The sequence below is a fragment of the Babjeviella inositovora genome (assembly GCF_001661335.1).
Source record: "Babjeviella inositovora NRRL Y-12698 unplaced genomic scaffold BABINscaffold_15, whole genome shotgun sequence".
NCBI classification, from domain to species: domain Eukaryota; kingdom Fungi; phylum Ascomycota; class Pichiomycetes; order Serinales; genus Babjeviella; species Babjeviella inositovora.
The window spans coordinates 286961-301045 of NW_017566852.1; the positions used below are offsets into that span (position 1 = coordinate 286961).

General features: G+C 46.1%; 6 protein-coding genes and 2 non-coding genes across 8 annotated transcripts; 4 read left to right on the top strand and 4 right to left on the bottom strand.

Moving 5' to 3' along the window:
* Nucleotides 1–2700: 2700 nt before the first annotated feature.
* Nucleotides 2701–2771, top strand: BABINDRAFT_t345. The gene has a single exon. It is a non-coding gene; the product is annotated as a tRNA-Gly (tRNA).
* A 652-nt stretch (nt 2772–3423) lies between these two features.
* On the bottom strand, nt 3424–3496 carry BABINDRAFT_t350. The gene has a single exon. It is a non-coding gene; the product is annotated as a tRNA-Ala (tRNA).
* A 355-nt stretch (nt 3497–3851) lies between these two features.
* Nucleotides 3852–4619, bottom strand: BABINDRAFT_41597 (SH3 domain-containing protein; the record flags this gene model as incomplete). Its single annotated transcript, XM_019132030.1, has 1 exon — nt 3852–4619. One exon carries the CDS (start codon nt 4617–4619, stop codon nt 3852–3854), a length of 768 nt encoding a protein of 255 aa, XP_018982869.1.
* Nucleotides 4620–5189: 570 nt separating this feature from the next.
* Nucleotides 5190–7179, top strand: BABINDRAFT_163540 (uncharacterized protein). Its single transcript, XM_019129971.1, has 2 exons — nt 5190–5388; nt 5433–7179. The coding sequence occupies exons 1-2, from the start codon at nt 5257–5259 to the stop codon at nt 7026–7028; spliced, it is 1728 nt and encodes a 575-aa protein (XP_018982870.1). The 5' UTR covers nt 5190–5256; the 3' UTR covers nt 7029–7179.
* Nucleotides 7180–7307: 128 nt separating this feature from the next.
* On the bottom strand, nt 7308–8841 carry BABINDRAFT_54530 (uncharacterized protein). Its single transcript, XM_019132220.1, has one exon. It carries the CDS (start codon nt 8621–8623, stop codon nt 7493–7495), a length of 1131 nt encoding a protein of 376 aa, XP_018982871.1. The 5' UTR covers nt 8624–8841; the 3' UTR covers nt 7308–7492.
* Nucleotides 8842–9406: 565 nt separating this feature from the next.
* On the bottom strand, nt 9407–10390 carry BABINDRAFT_41548 (uncharacterized protein; the record flags this gene model as incomplete). Its single annotated transcript, XM_019132028.1, has 1 exon — nt 9407–10390. The coding sequence occupies one exon, from the start codon at nt 10388–10390 to the stop codon at nt 9407–9409; it is 984 nt and encodes a 327-aa protein (XP_018982872.1).
* A 232-nt stretch (nt 10391–10622) lies between these two features.
* Nucleotides 10623–11194, top strand: BABINDRAFT_99588 (uncharacterized protein). Its single transcript, XM_019133047.1, has one exon. It carries the CDS (start codon nt 10748–10750, stop codon nt 11054–11056), a length of 309 nt encoding a protein of 102 aa, XP_018982873.1. The 5' UTR covers nt 10623–10747; the 3' UTR covers nt 11057–11194.
* A 490-nt stretch (nt 11195–11684) lies between these two features.
* On the top strand, nt 11685–14044 carry HAP43 (Hap43p). The gene has a single exon (XM_019129972.1). The coding sequence runs from the start codon at nt 11752–11754 to the stop codon at nt 13579–13581; it is 1830 nt and encodes a 609-aa protein (XP_018982874.1). The 5' UTR covers nt 11685–11751; the 3' UTR covers nt 13582–14044.
* Nucleotides 14045–14085: the final 41 nt, after the last annotated feature.

Genomic DNA, 14085 nt, shown 5'->3' on the forward strand with positions numbered 1-14085 from the left:
ACTTATACTTCGTTATATATCAGCTATTGGTTCCTCTTACAATAAATATTGGAGATTATAGCATTGAAACCATAGACTCCCAGGACCCTGCTTAAACTTGGAAATCTGTTTATCAATTAGCTTCCCTAGGGCCCAAGACTGCTAGCCTTAGTGAGACATAAGATTGGAAATTGTGTAAAAAGTGCCTTACCTTTTCAAATTGAATAACTTGATAACGAATAAATTCAAATTAGCAAATTACTTCTGGACGTTTGGCTTGCATTTTCCTCTAGGGATAACATGTAACAAATTTATTTTCATTGGATGCTGCTCTACCGAAGTCTTTCATCAGCTACTTCAGACAACTCTCCCCAGTCTCCCGGTCATCTTCTAAGGTCAGATAGTAGTCTAGAAGAAGTATCCACTTGGTACCTCTCGTGCGTTAACAGAGGTGTCGTTTTGAATGTAGCCAAGATCTCAGGTGTATTAGAATGCTTAAACCCCAATTTTGATATATGAATTATTGAAAAGGATCTCTCATGGTTATATTAGATTTTTCTTTACCTCCCTCCTCTGTTGAGATTTATATAAATTTAAACGAGCATATGTAAGTATAGCTGAAGTTGCGTATTAGAGAGCTCTGGAAAGGTTTCCATTCGCATTCTAAGTCTATGCCATAGCGCTTTTTTGATTATTATTATAATGCTATTTTTTTGTAAACTAGTCACTTTGGCGAACCTGCGATGAAGATTTTGTTCCATTGAGATAGTTCTTATTTTCCAGAGCATTCTTTAGGTTATTTTCGTGTTTTCTAATGTCCAAGTCTTAGCTTACAGTCAGATATGTGCTCTTTTTATACCCTTCCTACGCCTACACGATCGATTAAATATAGGGAGTTTCCTCATTTTTATGAATACGTCTGTTTAGGCAGATTTTTCATAATACCATATCCGATGACTCAACTTGTGGATAGTGACGGCTCGTTTTTGCTAGTAAGAAAAATCTTACGCACGGTCATATTAAATTTTCCCAGGCACTTTACCTGCAGAAGATAGATTCTGAGGAGTTAATGTCCATTAATACACACTACTCAAGCCTCTAGACAATGTCATTCTTTTATCTGTGCCAGCAATCGAAACTAACAACCCAAGGGTTTCGTGGACATTTATAGTGACGATACCTCCTTTAGTGGCTGATGACACCCTTCGAGGTCGTCACTATCCGCAGATTAAGTAGTATTGGTGTGTAGCAATTTTTTCTTGACCCTGTGTGAAGTAGGGGGGTGAGAATGGGGCCTTGGGTGTTCAAATGCTGCTTACCGGATCAGCTTCCGCTTCTGAACATCATACTGTGCCAATTATTAATGAAGTTCTGTTGCAGATATTTCCAAGTCAAAGTGCTCTATAAGCAAGTTTAATGGCAAACCTTTTTTTGGTCTTCGCGGCTAAGCATCTTTGCTAGCTTTACCTAAGGCATGCAGCTCGATTTCTCAAAAATCTATGTCGGCATGATACAAATTGTGTAATTGCCAGGCTCCGACACGTCACCCCAGATAATGCCGCCTGTTTCAAAGTATAAAAGTGGTTGCTAAGTTTAATTGACATATAAGCGTTCTGTTTCACTGTTCCGCCGGTATGTTCGTAGTGAATGGCCTATTTGTACTGATCTCACGGCCCAAGTATCTATCAATGACTTTCTCTCCCGCTGAGAGTGGCCTGTTACGACCGTTAATCGACCCCATACTAAGAATAGCATTATTCTTACGACCAACCCCTGTTGAATTATTGCAGCCTGCTGCTGAATAATAGAGATATCGATAATTATGAGCGATAAATTGTAAGTAATGCTAAGATGTTGCCTATCTTTTGTGAGGTATCAGAGCCTTGGCTGGAGAAGTAAAGCAAGTGTAAGATATCCTCTGGGATAAGTGGAGTCTGGCTAAGCCAAAAATAAGATATTATAGGTTAAAACAGATATATAAAGAAGGAGTCAAAATCATTCTATAGGGTTTCAACAAGACTAAAAGCCCGTTGTAAAGGTCCTGCGGGTATTTGTCCACATGTTTGTAAGGCCAAGTGCATATGGATCCGAAATAACGGGACGACGTACCTGAAGGAATGTATGCCTTTACTACAGAATGTAGGTTTGTAAAAGTACAATACTGGGGGTAATAAAAGCAAGGTTTTCAAATGCCCCTTTACAGACGATTAGCTCTTCTAATAAGACACCTTTTGGTTGTACCGAAGTCTCTTCTGAGACATTGGGTTATGCTGGGGCACTGTATGATATTCTCCAAACAGATTTCAATTATCCTAGCAAAGAACTCTATTTAAAGTCAACGCATGTGGATGTTAAACATGAAAGTAAGCGGCACGCTCCTCGTTTCATAACCCTATGATATCGAAGTAACATTATATCGAGGTAGTGTAACTTCAACTGTCAGGGTTCCAGCGCCTGTTGGTATTCCAGTCGGGGGGTTGTAATCAGTCATTGATTCACAAGTTACTTATCGTGATCTTCCACAAAAATAAAGATAATATTAAAACCAAGATCATTCTTAGATCTGGAAAACTACTTCCTTATATAGCTTTCTTCGGTGCCTCATTTGCTTTATGCGACAGGATTAGTTTCAGATACTCATTATCAAACAATCCTAGTAGCCTCAACTGGAACCTCATAAGGTTCCTGAAACAACTCTCTAACTCTGACATCAACAAGCTAGCGCCAGTGGTTTAGTGGTAAAATCCAACGTTGCCATCGTTGGGCCCCCGGTTCGATTCCGGGCTGGCGCATCTTTTTGCCCCTTCTGGGACAGATATACTGAAACACTATTGGATGTGAAGGTTTTTTGATTGGCTTGCATCTCATGAATATGGGGTTAAGATTGGATTTTAAGTTACACAGCTGAAAGTATGTTTTATCTCACATAAAAGTTCCAATCGACAAACATCAATGCTATCGAGCACACCTGGTCCCTTAGACGAACTTGGGAAAGTTGGAATAAGCTATCCTTGTGACTCACCCAAAATATATAAAGTAAAATATGCTTAAGAGCTGGAACATTGGCGAATGCGCTTCCTGTCTGTGAGTCACCAGTCCCGTGCAAGCTACCTTAGCCATCGGTTTCGAGAGCTTCACCAGAGATGACGGCCCCCGATATTCAAGAAGAGTAACCGCTCGTAGTAGTAAAACAGCTAATAGTTACCCTGGTAGGGGATTATCGTAAAAAGAGGTGTGAACCTAGTAGCAGAGGTATGATAGATCTTTCGTTGCTTAAACCATTGTACCTCCATAGTAAACCTTATTTGGCCAACCATTACTCTAAGAGGTGAAATAGCGGCTTTAAAAGGCGAATCTCCTACCCAAATATCAGCCTTTCTTCAATTTTGTCCCGACCGGCCTGTTACACTGGCCTGTTATGGGTGAGATTTAGAAAAAGTTAAATGGAGGCGTCAGGAGTCGAACCCGAGACCTTCCACATGCGAAGCAGACGCGCTACCAACTGCGCCACACCCCCATTTACGTTTGATAATGAACAACGATGGTCCATGTCGGCTTCTATAGCCAGAACCCTCCGCTCGACGCCATCTGAAGACTCTACTAAAAGTCGTATAAATCATAGTAGTGTCTACCTATTACACCCAACAGTTGGACACAATTGGGTTCATATAGCTGATCTTTCCCCGGTATATTGCTCCGCAGCTCGAAAAAGCTTCTTGTTATTAAATGAGATACGCAAAGGCGGTATCCCCAAGCAACCAAGAAATGAAACTAGCGAAAATACTAAAGTGGCTGGACAAAAAGGATACTCACAAAAACTATTTGATAGCTGCTGTATCATGTAACCCTGGGGGTTAAAAGGCTCGGGTCACTTAGAAGATGGAGTTGACGATGTCACCACCGATGGTGGCACCGGCACCAAAGATCGCGGCGTTACCCAATTTAGAACCAAATCTCTTGAAAGCACCGTTGTGGCTTCCTTCTTGTTGGGCTGGCTGCTCTACCACGACCTGCTGCGGAAGAGGCTGCTGGTACTGTTGCGGAGGTGGCTGTTGGTACTGCTGCGGAGGGTAGTACGGTTGCTGTTGCTGGTAGCCCTGGAACTGCTGAGGTGGAGGGGTGTATTGGTTATTTTGGTATTGCAGAAGAGGCGCCGCGACCTTCGCCGGTGAAGTGGAATCGGACAACATCTTGACGTAGGACGACGGAAACACACCTTCCTGGCTGGAAGACGAAACCTTGCCTCGCCACCAGTCCTCCGATAAGTGCTCTAAAACGGCAATCTTGTCACCTCGGCGTAACCTCAAATCGTCTGGCTGCTGGGGCTCGTAGTCGTAAAGGACCTCGCAGTAGCTGATGACCGCATCCCCGGCCTTCTGAGCTGGAGGTGCGGCAGGTTCGGAGATGGATGTGGTTGAAAGCTTCTCGGACAATTCCTGGGAAGTTTTATCCGAAACCAGGACCTTGGCGATGACGGTACTTGCCGCCTTAACGCCTTGTGGCGCCATCCCTTTGGTGTACTTTTGGGGTAACGACTCTACTAAGTGCTGGTACAAGGCATCGGTGATGACCCCCTCTTCCTGGAGAAATTCGAGCTCGGTTCTGATATTCGTTAAAGAACGGTTGATCGTGGCAGACATTGCTGAGTTGTGGGAATATGGAAGAAGGCGTCAATGGCTCTCTTGGAATAAGCTGACACAATTTTTTTCGACCCAAGCGCTTAGTGGAGGCTATGCATGGTGGCACGTGACATACGGGGCGTACGGGAAGAAGTACAGGATTGGCTGACAAGCCTACCGACATTCGGGGTCTAAACTAGGTTGAAATACATGATCCCTCGTTACTTACAATATGGAGCTGAGTTGTCTAATATTGGATACATATATTGTGTATCAACAGATATTTATCGTCTATATGCCGTTGTACCGAAAGAATCATATATTTATTATTATATATACGTACATTATTATGAAATATCGAATATTCATATATACGATAATTATAATATCCAATATTAAAATTGTGACTATTATAACTTTTTGCGTATGGATTTCCCTGCCTATTACTCATATTGAAGTAAGTCACATGGAGCAATTGACTAAATTATACAGCTACCGATTATTACCTATATACTCCCAGCATCGCCAGCATGGATAGGCATTTCTACGGGGTTTTTACTCGGTCGTGCACCGCGGGGCTAATTTTCCAGGACTGGCCAGGATAAATGCGGGGAGGATATTTCACCACAGCCTTCCTCATCGCTCAAGCTAGTGAGAGATGTCGTTGCAGCTAGATAGTTTACATGACGTGAAAGAGGCAGCTCGAACTAAGGAGTTCAAGGAGCTCTGCTTGGCATGCCGCTCGGGGGATACCGAGAAAGTGGACAAGCTAATTTCAACGGGCGTGGATGTAAGTGCCATAGTTTTTTCACGGGATCAAAACTAATCGTTCAGGTTAACCAGATGGATGAATGGAACTACAGCCCCTTGGTTTTGGCCAGCTTGTGCGGCCATATTGAGATCGTCAAGTTGCTCTTGAACAACGCCGGTGCGGTATGTGACAGAGACACATTCGAGGGGGCGAGATGCATTTACGGTGCCTTGAACGATGAAATCAGAAAATTGCTTCTTTCGTTTGACATCAACAAGGCGGTGGATTTGAGCCAACCTTTCGTGTCGCATATTTCGTCCTTGTTCAAAACGACCCACAAAGCCGCTGACGAGAGCAGCTGGAGGTCCTCCTTGAAGGACGTGGAGTTCAAAACTGCAGACGATGATCTCAGTATTATCAGGGCGCACAGATTCATCCTCACTTCCAGGTGTGGTTTCTTCAAAAAAGAGTCGCCCGGCGCGGCAACAACGCTGATGATCGATGTGTCCCAGACATTGGACTTGTTAACGTTGAAATACCTCCTCAATTACGTTTACTTGACATTGAATTCACAAATTACCTTCAGTGACATTGACTCAGAGACCCTCAGAGAGCTTGCAAAGGTGTACGAGTTGGACGATTTGACCGAACTATTAGACATCGAAGCTGACGCCAATATCCGGCAGTCCGAAAGGTCCAAAAAGAAGAATAGGGTAGTTTTTGACATGGTGGAGAGAGGGAGGGAGGATTTCAAGAAATTCTGTACCGAAAACGTCATCGGCAGGAAGATCATTACGGCTGTTGAGGAATCCGATACGGAAGAGGGGGACTCCAGCGTTGTTTCCAGCGGTATTTCCTCAGAGCAGAAGCTAGCTCTTTTCCAATCGGCTGCGTACCCGGATATCATCCTCGGGGTATATGATAGGTACAGCCATACAGTAGCATACTACCCGGCCCACCGATCCATTCTTATGAGGTCTGGTTTCTTTGAGACCTTTTTCTCTTCGCTTTTGTTTCTGACAAATGACGAGGATCCTGGGAGCCTTCCGCAAGTGATTACCGTCCCAATTGGATCCAGTGAGGCGGCTGAAATCATCCTCAAGTATTTATACTACGACGAGGTGGAGGTGCCAAAGGAGTTTGCGGTTGACGTCCTTGTCGCTAGTGACGCCTTGTTCATCGACAGATTGAAGATGATGAGTTCGGTGACCATCACCAATTCTGTCATCATTAATGAGACGGAAGACGAGATCGATAGCGACGACAACGAGGTTGGGTACACGATTTATGAAATTTTGCAAATCGCGTGGGAGACCAGAATGGATCGCTTAGAGCAACATGTTGCCAAAATCATTGCCTGGAATCTAAGACAGTTCATTGGCAAGGAGAAGTTCCGCGACATGATTCTCGAGAGCTCGGAAAGAATTAAGGAAAGGCAGGTGACGGATACCATCGAGTTGTTGGATGACATCAGATACTACTTGACCCGAAAGTATGTCGTTGAGGATGAAAACTATCTCAATGAGAAGTTTGTGCACAAGGCGGATGTTTTCGAAGCAGAGCTCTTGTTAGATGAGGATTTTGTTTCGGATTCTAACCGGGCTAAGGATTTGGCCGAATACGACACTGATTTGACCTTGATAGAGGCTTTGTTGGCTGATCTAGGTTTGGATGCGTAAATGTGTATTAGACTTCTAAATGGGGCTAAACACATTTTTCCGTGAGGGGTTATTTCAACAGGTAAAGATTTTTCATAGAACGAACTCAACCCTAGACTGCTAGGGTTGAGTTTCCCATTAGAGCAAGTGTAACTTCAGATTAAGAAAGGGTTTGTTGTTTTATTAGGTCAGCCAGACCAAGAGGAGTGTATTCGTTTTTTAGAATTCCCCTGCATAGCTTGAGGATATCCCAAGTTAGCATTAACTAAACCTTTCTAGATGTATTAGCCCCAGACTTATCGTGGAAATAATCGATTTTAAACTAGGTTTGAAATTAGGTTTGAGACTAGGTTTGAAACTAGGTTTGAAACTAGGTTTGTTTGAACCTCGATTGGAGATATGAGACTGCTCCTCTTTTCCCCTCCGTAGCCGTCTAATCCACATTTTTCTATATAATTCGTCTTAATCTCGGGTTGCATATTAATTCAATTAGCTTTATTTTTCGTCATAATCGAACAGTAACTGTACATGCCCGCACCACCGAAAACCATGGCACATCCGATCCAGCCCTGCACACTCAACGTGTTGTTGAAAAGGTAAATGCTCAAAAGCAAGGAAACAATCTTTCGAATGAGCAAGAAAATGTTGAGAGTCAATGCGGATGAGACTCCAGCCATCATATTGACACCCTTGACGCAGAAATACTGGGTAAACACGTTACTGGCCAAGTACGCCACGTTCCAGTTGAGCCTCCAGGCCACGAGCGGAAGCTGGATGTAGTTGTGGTTGGCCAAATCGGTGGCATCCAAGTCCCAAAGCAAATGGAATTCCTTGCGTAACCTCCCAAAGAACAACATAAATATCGGCAAGGAGAGAAAGTGCTGGTAGAATAACCCCTCCCGCCAGTAGTTCCCATAGGTCTTGAACACGTGTTCGTTGTACAACTGCATGGCTGCCGCAAGGATACACGCAAGAGAGAGCAAGAGTATGCCGGTATAGATGCTCCCCTCTGCTTCAGCGCTTCTGGGGTTGGAGCCGGTGCTGAGAGTTACTACAACGCACCCGAGTGTGAGGAGCACGGTGCTGAACACCTGCTGCCGTGAGAACCGCTTGCCCCACAAGTAGCCAATGAGCATGGTGATGCCGGTCCCAGATGAACGGAAGATGATATGCAACGGGACCGTGATGCTGTATTCCCACACCATGTTGTTTAGGGTGGACACGATAAAGAAGAGCATAATGCTCACCGCCCATTTACGAAGCGGCACATGGTTCGGCTTGATGAAACATCGACCGGGGTGCGCACGCGAGAAGTGCTGGCAGTAGCCCTCGAGAGATATGAACAAAAACTGGGCGAACGTGATGATGTTTCCCGACTGAGGCTGCGCTTTGACGAGTTTTTCTAAGGTGGAGACATTGGAGCAGCAGCCGCCAAACACAAGGGAGATGACTGTGAGCCACTGAAGTGCCGGAAGTTGGTAAATTGACGCTTTGATAAAGTGGTGCCTCTCAGCCGCGCTCGGATCTTTTCCGTCTCCAACACTCGCAGCCTTTATGCGTTTCTCACCACTGGCGACTGTTCGGTGCGTTACTTGCTGAACTTCTTCGGTAGCCATGGTAGTGAGGGTGGGTTAGAGGATACGGAAAAAGGTAGGGATCGCCCCTTCTTGTAAGAATGGGAGATAGCCTGTAAACAGAGCAGAACACGCCATACAGCTGGTCCTGACAACGTGGGGTCAAGATAGTTACATAGTGCACCAGCTTTTCAGGGCTAGATCAGGGCACGAAACCACAGGCAAGGATGTGATGGGTTCCAAGTCCCTGTTTAATAAGTATGATCCCTCTGCTTGGTGAATGAAGGGATAATTTTTAGTCTTACATATTACAGTTCTTTGGTTAATTGGAATAGTTTTATACTATCGTACATCTGGTCTGCTTACCGATACCACACAGCCCTTCTATATTGTACTAACAGTGAGGCCTAAGGTTAGTACATTGTTCTTCGCGGAATGCTACATATTATTGGGTTATTTCATATCTAATAAGTGCGAGTTTGGCCAATATTGCCTATTCTCAATCATTTTTCTTTTTGACCTCAATGCACACTTCCAATATCCGCAGTCTTTATCACCTAAACCTTGACGGTTCTTTTATCAATTCCCCAACTTATTTCCCTGCGTATTGCTTGCAAATTTTTAAATTTTAAATTCTATTCTTGATCGCCTCTTTACCATAAAAGCAGATGACTTATTGGTCAAGCCGCAATGACATCCGCTTGTCAGATTCGCAATACCTATAATTTGAGTTCCTCCTTTCCCGAGAAGGTTACGCCCGCCGTATAAAAAGGCGGTAAAGACAAGTCTATGGGCTATTATACAATCTAGACGGAAGCTGGGGGCCTACTTCTTCATGGAGGCATAACTGTACATGGTCGCCCCGACTAACACCATAATACTTCCCACATACCCGTCAAACGTGAGACGGTTACCGAAGAAATACATGCTCAAAAGCAACGATACAAATTTCCTGATCATCAACACAATGTTGAGAGTCAACGCGGTGGTGCTTCCCGCCAACATGTTCACCCCTCGTACGCAGAAATACTGGGTCACGCAGTTGAACGTCAACCAGCCAAAGTTCTTGTTGAGCTTTGTGTCGAGGAAAGGGAGCTTGAAGTAGTTGCCGACGGCGATATCCTCCACCGAGAGGTCCCAGATCACCTTCCACTCCTTGTGCAAGGTGGGCAAAATGAACAACGCGAGGGGCACCGAGAGGAAGTGCGAGTAGAAAAAGCCCTCACGCCAGTGGTTCCCATAGGTGCGGAACAAGTACTCGTTGTGTAAGCCCAAAAGCGACATCAACACGCACGCAAGCGCCAAGATGATGATTCCGAGGTAGAAGTCGCCCTTATCGACCGTTTCGCCCGTGGGATCCGCGGTGTTTGCGTTACTAAGAGTCACCACAATGCAGCCGACGGTCAACATAACAGTGCTCAAGATCTGTTTCTTCGTGTAGCGCTTGCCAAACATGTAGCCAATGATCATCGTGATGCCCGTGGCCGAGGAGCGGAAAATGATGTGGAACGGAACGCTGATATCGTATTGCCACACAGAGTTGTTCAAGATTGACACAAAGAAGAAGAGAACCACAGAGCACATCCATCTGTACACCGGAATGTGGGTGGGTTTGATGAACAAGCGTTTAGGGTGCGAGATGGAGAAGTGCTGGATGTAGCCCTCAACCGCGATGAACCCGAACTGGCAGAATGTCAAGATGCTACCCATGTTTGGCTTACCCTTCACAAGGGACTCCAAGGCAGACACGTTGGCACAGCAGCCGCCGAATACCAACCCGAGAATCGTCAACCACTGGGTGAGCGACATGTGCGCCCCCGCCATGGGCGCTTCCTTCGTGACAGCAGCCCTCTCATCGTTTCTTTTGGGGGCAGCGTCCAAATCTGCTAACGGGATATAATCTTTCCCTTTTGGCATGAGGAATGTTTTGAGGAAGAGGGTTTGGGAAGAGACGGAGGTTGACTATCAGTAGGTCCGTGAAAAATATGCTAGCATAACACGACCTTTTGGGGTAACGCGGCGCGTGTCATTTTCACTGGTAATCTCTATGACGCAATGCTGAGGCGGCGCCAGGGGGGCGCTTGCAGGACCCAGAAACAGAGTATGTATATAGGCTAAGATGTAAATTTCGGTTGAAAACTGAGAAAATAGCATTTCGTGAGCTGAATGGTGGAAGCACACGGAATAAAGCAAACCCATACTGTGCCCTGTTACCTTTGGGAGCTCGTGTCTCCGGTAGATCTTCGGGGAGATGTACGTGACGTAGCTTTTCCCCCTTCAGGCATATTCGAATCGGGTAAAACGTCTAGCGAGGCAGGTGCGCATTTGCCCGTAGGTACGAGGTGCTACAACACGAGAGAGTTTAGGTGGGCAGTAAGGGTTCAGATGTGTTGGATACTACCAGACTGGCGTAGGTGGTTGTGGACTAACAGATTAAATCTCCGGTGCCGGTGCTTTCCTCGGGCTTCTGTCTAGGTGCATAGCGGCCACAGTAATGAATCCCGAGATGGCCGGTAGGCTTTAAGGTTTATAGAGTGGAACAGGGGGTTCCCGAATGCCGAATGCCAAGGATAGCTACATTTATTAAGGAGGAGTGGAGAGCGGGCTCTGGAAATTAGAACGATTGGTGTTTTATTTAGCAGTTTGACATAAGATAGCATGCACAAATGTACGGTATCTCTCCATAACACAGGTAATTTAGTAATTGTGTTACACAGCACACAGGAACTAGGTCTTTATTTGCTATGAGAAACTAGGCATTTCCACCAGGTTTTATGAGAAAGATTCTTACCCCAGCATATAGTGTGAGCTTCCCCAGTATATAGTAAAAGCTTCCTACGGCAATGCTTCCCCACTGATTTCTAATCATGATATTACGTGCGCAAACCAAATATATATATATATATATATGCGTGTATATATATGTGTATGGATACATGCAGGATACTAATTTCGGCGATTTCGGTATCAATTTGCAAATGAAGCTGCATGTCTGCGTTCCGAGTAAGGCACGGATCGATGCGATGAGCGACGCGTTGAAGTAATGCTCTTCCTCTTATCCTTATCTTTACGCTATTTTCAGATTTTGATGGCTCTTGAGTTTGACTAATTTTCATAACAAATACCCTACTAGGTCACCAGATAGACACACCGCCCCCATTACCCTACATATGTCTTCCCGCGTGCTAGCGAGCCTCCCTGAGGGCAAAAAGGCCCCCGCTCCTGACAGAAAAGCACCTGAGAGAAAAATGCCGGTGGCGATATCCAGCTCCCCTGGCACTGAAGCCAGAACGCCGTCGGCCGCACCGTCACCCACGATAGCCATGAAAAGACCCATCAGCATTGCGGAGAACTCGCCTGGAATCACCAGGATCGTCACATCCAAAGAATGGGTGCTCCCCGCGAGACCCAAACCCGGCCGAAAGCCGTCGGTCGACACACCTGTGACGAAGCGCAAGGCGCAGAACCGCGCGGCACAGCGCGCGTTCCGGGAGCGACGTGCGACACGCGTCCAGGAGCTTGAGGAGAAGCTTGCTGAGTTTGAGAAAGACCGTGAGCTCAAGGAGTTAGGCTACGTCAATACAATCCAGCGCCTTAAGCTGGAAAATGCCAGCTTGAACCGTGGGATGGAAGAGCTCAGACGCCAAATCGGACACTACAAGGGCCCACAGGGCCAACCGTATGTTAACCCCATGTCTTCATCGTTTGCAGCCTACCAGGCCACTTCTGACACAATTAGTTCCATTTTGAACGGGAACAAATCGCCCGCTTCCAACTCCTCCATCTACTCCAGCTACCAGCAGATCTCACCGGCACCATCTTCTGACGCCCCTTCACCGACGTCAGTGTATGTGACTCCGCCCGCGAACCTCCTTAATCTCTCCCAGGTGGATGATGACTGTGGGGCGTGTGTCAAAGATGATTGTGTGTGTGAGACGATTGGAATCAAAAAGCGATCCACCGAAGACGACTTCCTTGACATTACCAAGCCAAGGAAGCGGAAGCTAGAGACGGAGGTTGATTTCACTGCCCAGTTCAGCACCAAGAAAACCGAAAAGTCATCGAACAATACGCTCATGGCGAGTTTCCACGGTGAAGCCAAAAGCAACTCCAGCTTTGACATGGATTGCGGTTTCTGTTCCGATGACACCCCGTGTGTGTGTCGCGAGGCGGCGAAGGAGGCTCTCCAGATTAACAGGTCGTTGTCTGAGTGCAAGAAGCAAAAGACGGAGATGGCTTTACCTCCGCTCAAGGTGAACAACAACACAAAAATAGAGCTCAAGCGGAAAAGCTCGTTGGTGCACTTGCCGGTGTTGCACCCAGGGCCGTCAGTGGAGTTTAACGCTGGGAGTATGGATGCGAGTGTGGCTAAGGCTGCAGTTGCGGAAGGCCTGGCAGCTGCGTCAGATAGCACTCCCCTTAAAGCGGTTAGCATCCCCCTTAAGGTGGCTAGCGTGCCACTCAAGGCAGTATCCTTGAGGCTGAACGAAGGAGAGATTGAAATCACCTCCAGCAAGCCGACTCTCCAGGACAAGCAGTCCAAGCTTGCGGCTTTCATACAGAGAAAACCCTCAGCAAAGAAGGAAGGTTGCACCGGCGACCCCGGCACTTGCTCTTTGTGTCAGATCGACCCAATGTCGACGTTGTTTTGTACAACCATTGCCACCAAAAACTCTTCCACCCGAACGCCCACCGCGCCTGTTCCAAAGCCCACGGAAGATGCCAAGATTGGCCTCACCGAGATTCTCAACGTGGCACCACGGCCAAACATTGCCCGAAACACCTCCGCGCCGCTGCTCCCAGCCTTAAATGGGGCTGCCCCCGCAAGTGGAGTCTTCATCCCCGTACCGGACGCCTACAGAACATTGTCGCGCCACGAAAACTTTGACAAGATGGATTTCAACTACATGGTGGGCAAATTAACCACAAAGGGTATGAGTGTGGATGTCGGCAGTGTGGCCAACTTGTTGCGCGAGCTTGATAGAAGGTTATACAATTAGATTTGGGTAGCTGAGCTAGAATATGGACTAGTTTGAGGATTTTTCGTTGAATTTAGGAGCTAAGAATGTAGGGCTAGGAGGGGAAACTAAAGGAGCTTGACGCTGGACTGGAGATGTGACAGAAAATCAGGTTGAGTCTGATGTATATGTTGATCCTCGAGATCTGTTAACTTAGTCATACAGGTGCTTCTGAACGCTTCGCTGCTTCGAGAGGGAGGTCACTATGTAATTAATGTTTTTATTTCCTCTTATCACCACTTTCCGTTGAAATAAGACGTATCTTTTATTAAACCCATATTAAATTCGCTGCCTTCCCTTGAGGTTTTCAATAACCAGCCTTGCTAGTTCAATCGATAGAGCGTGTGGTTAGCAGTATGCAATCGCATGGTTCTGGGCTAGATTCCCAGTCTCGCTTTTCCTTTTCATTATCGGTTTTTTTTTGTTTAAGTACCGGCTATCTGTTTCATCTTTTTAGCGCTTATTCAAGGTTTGGGTTATATTTCG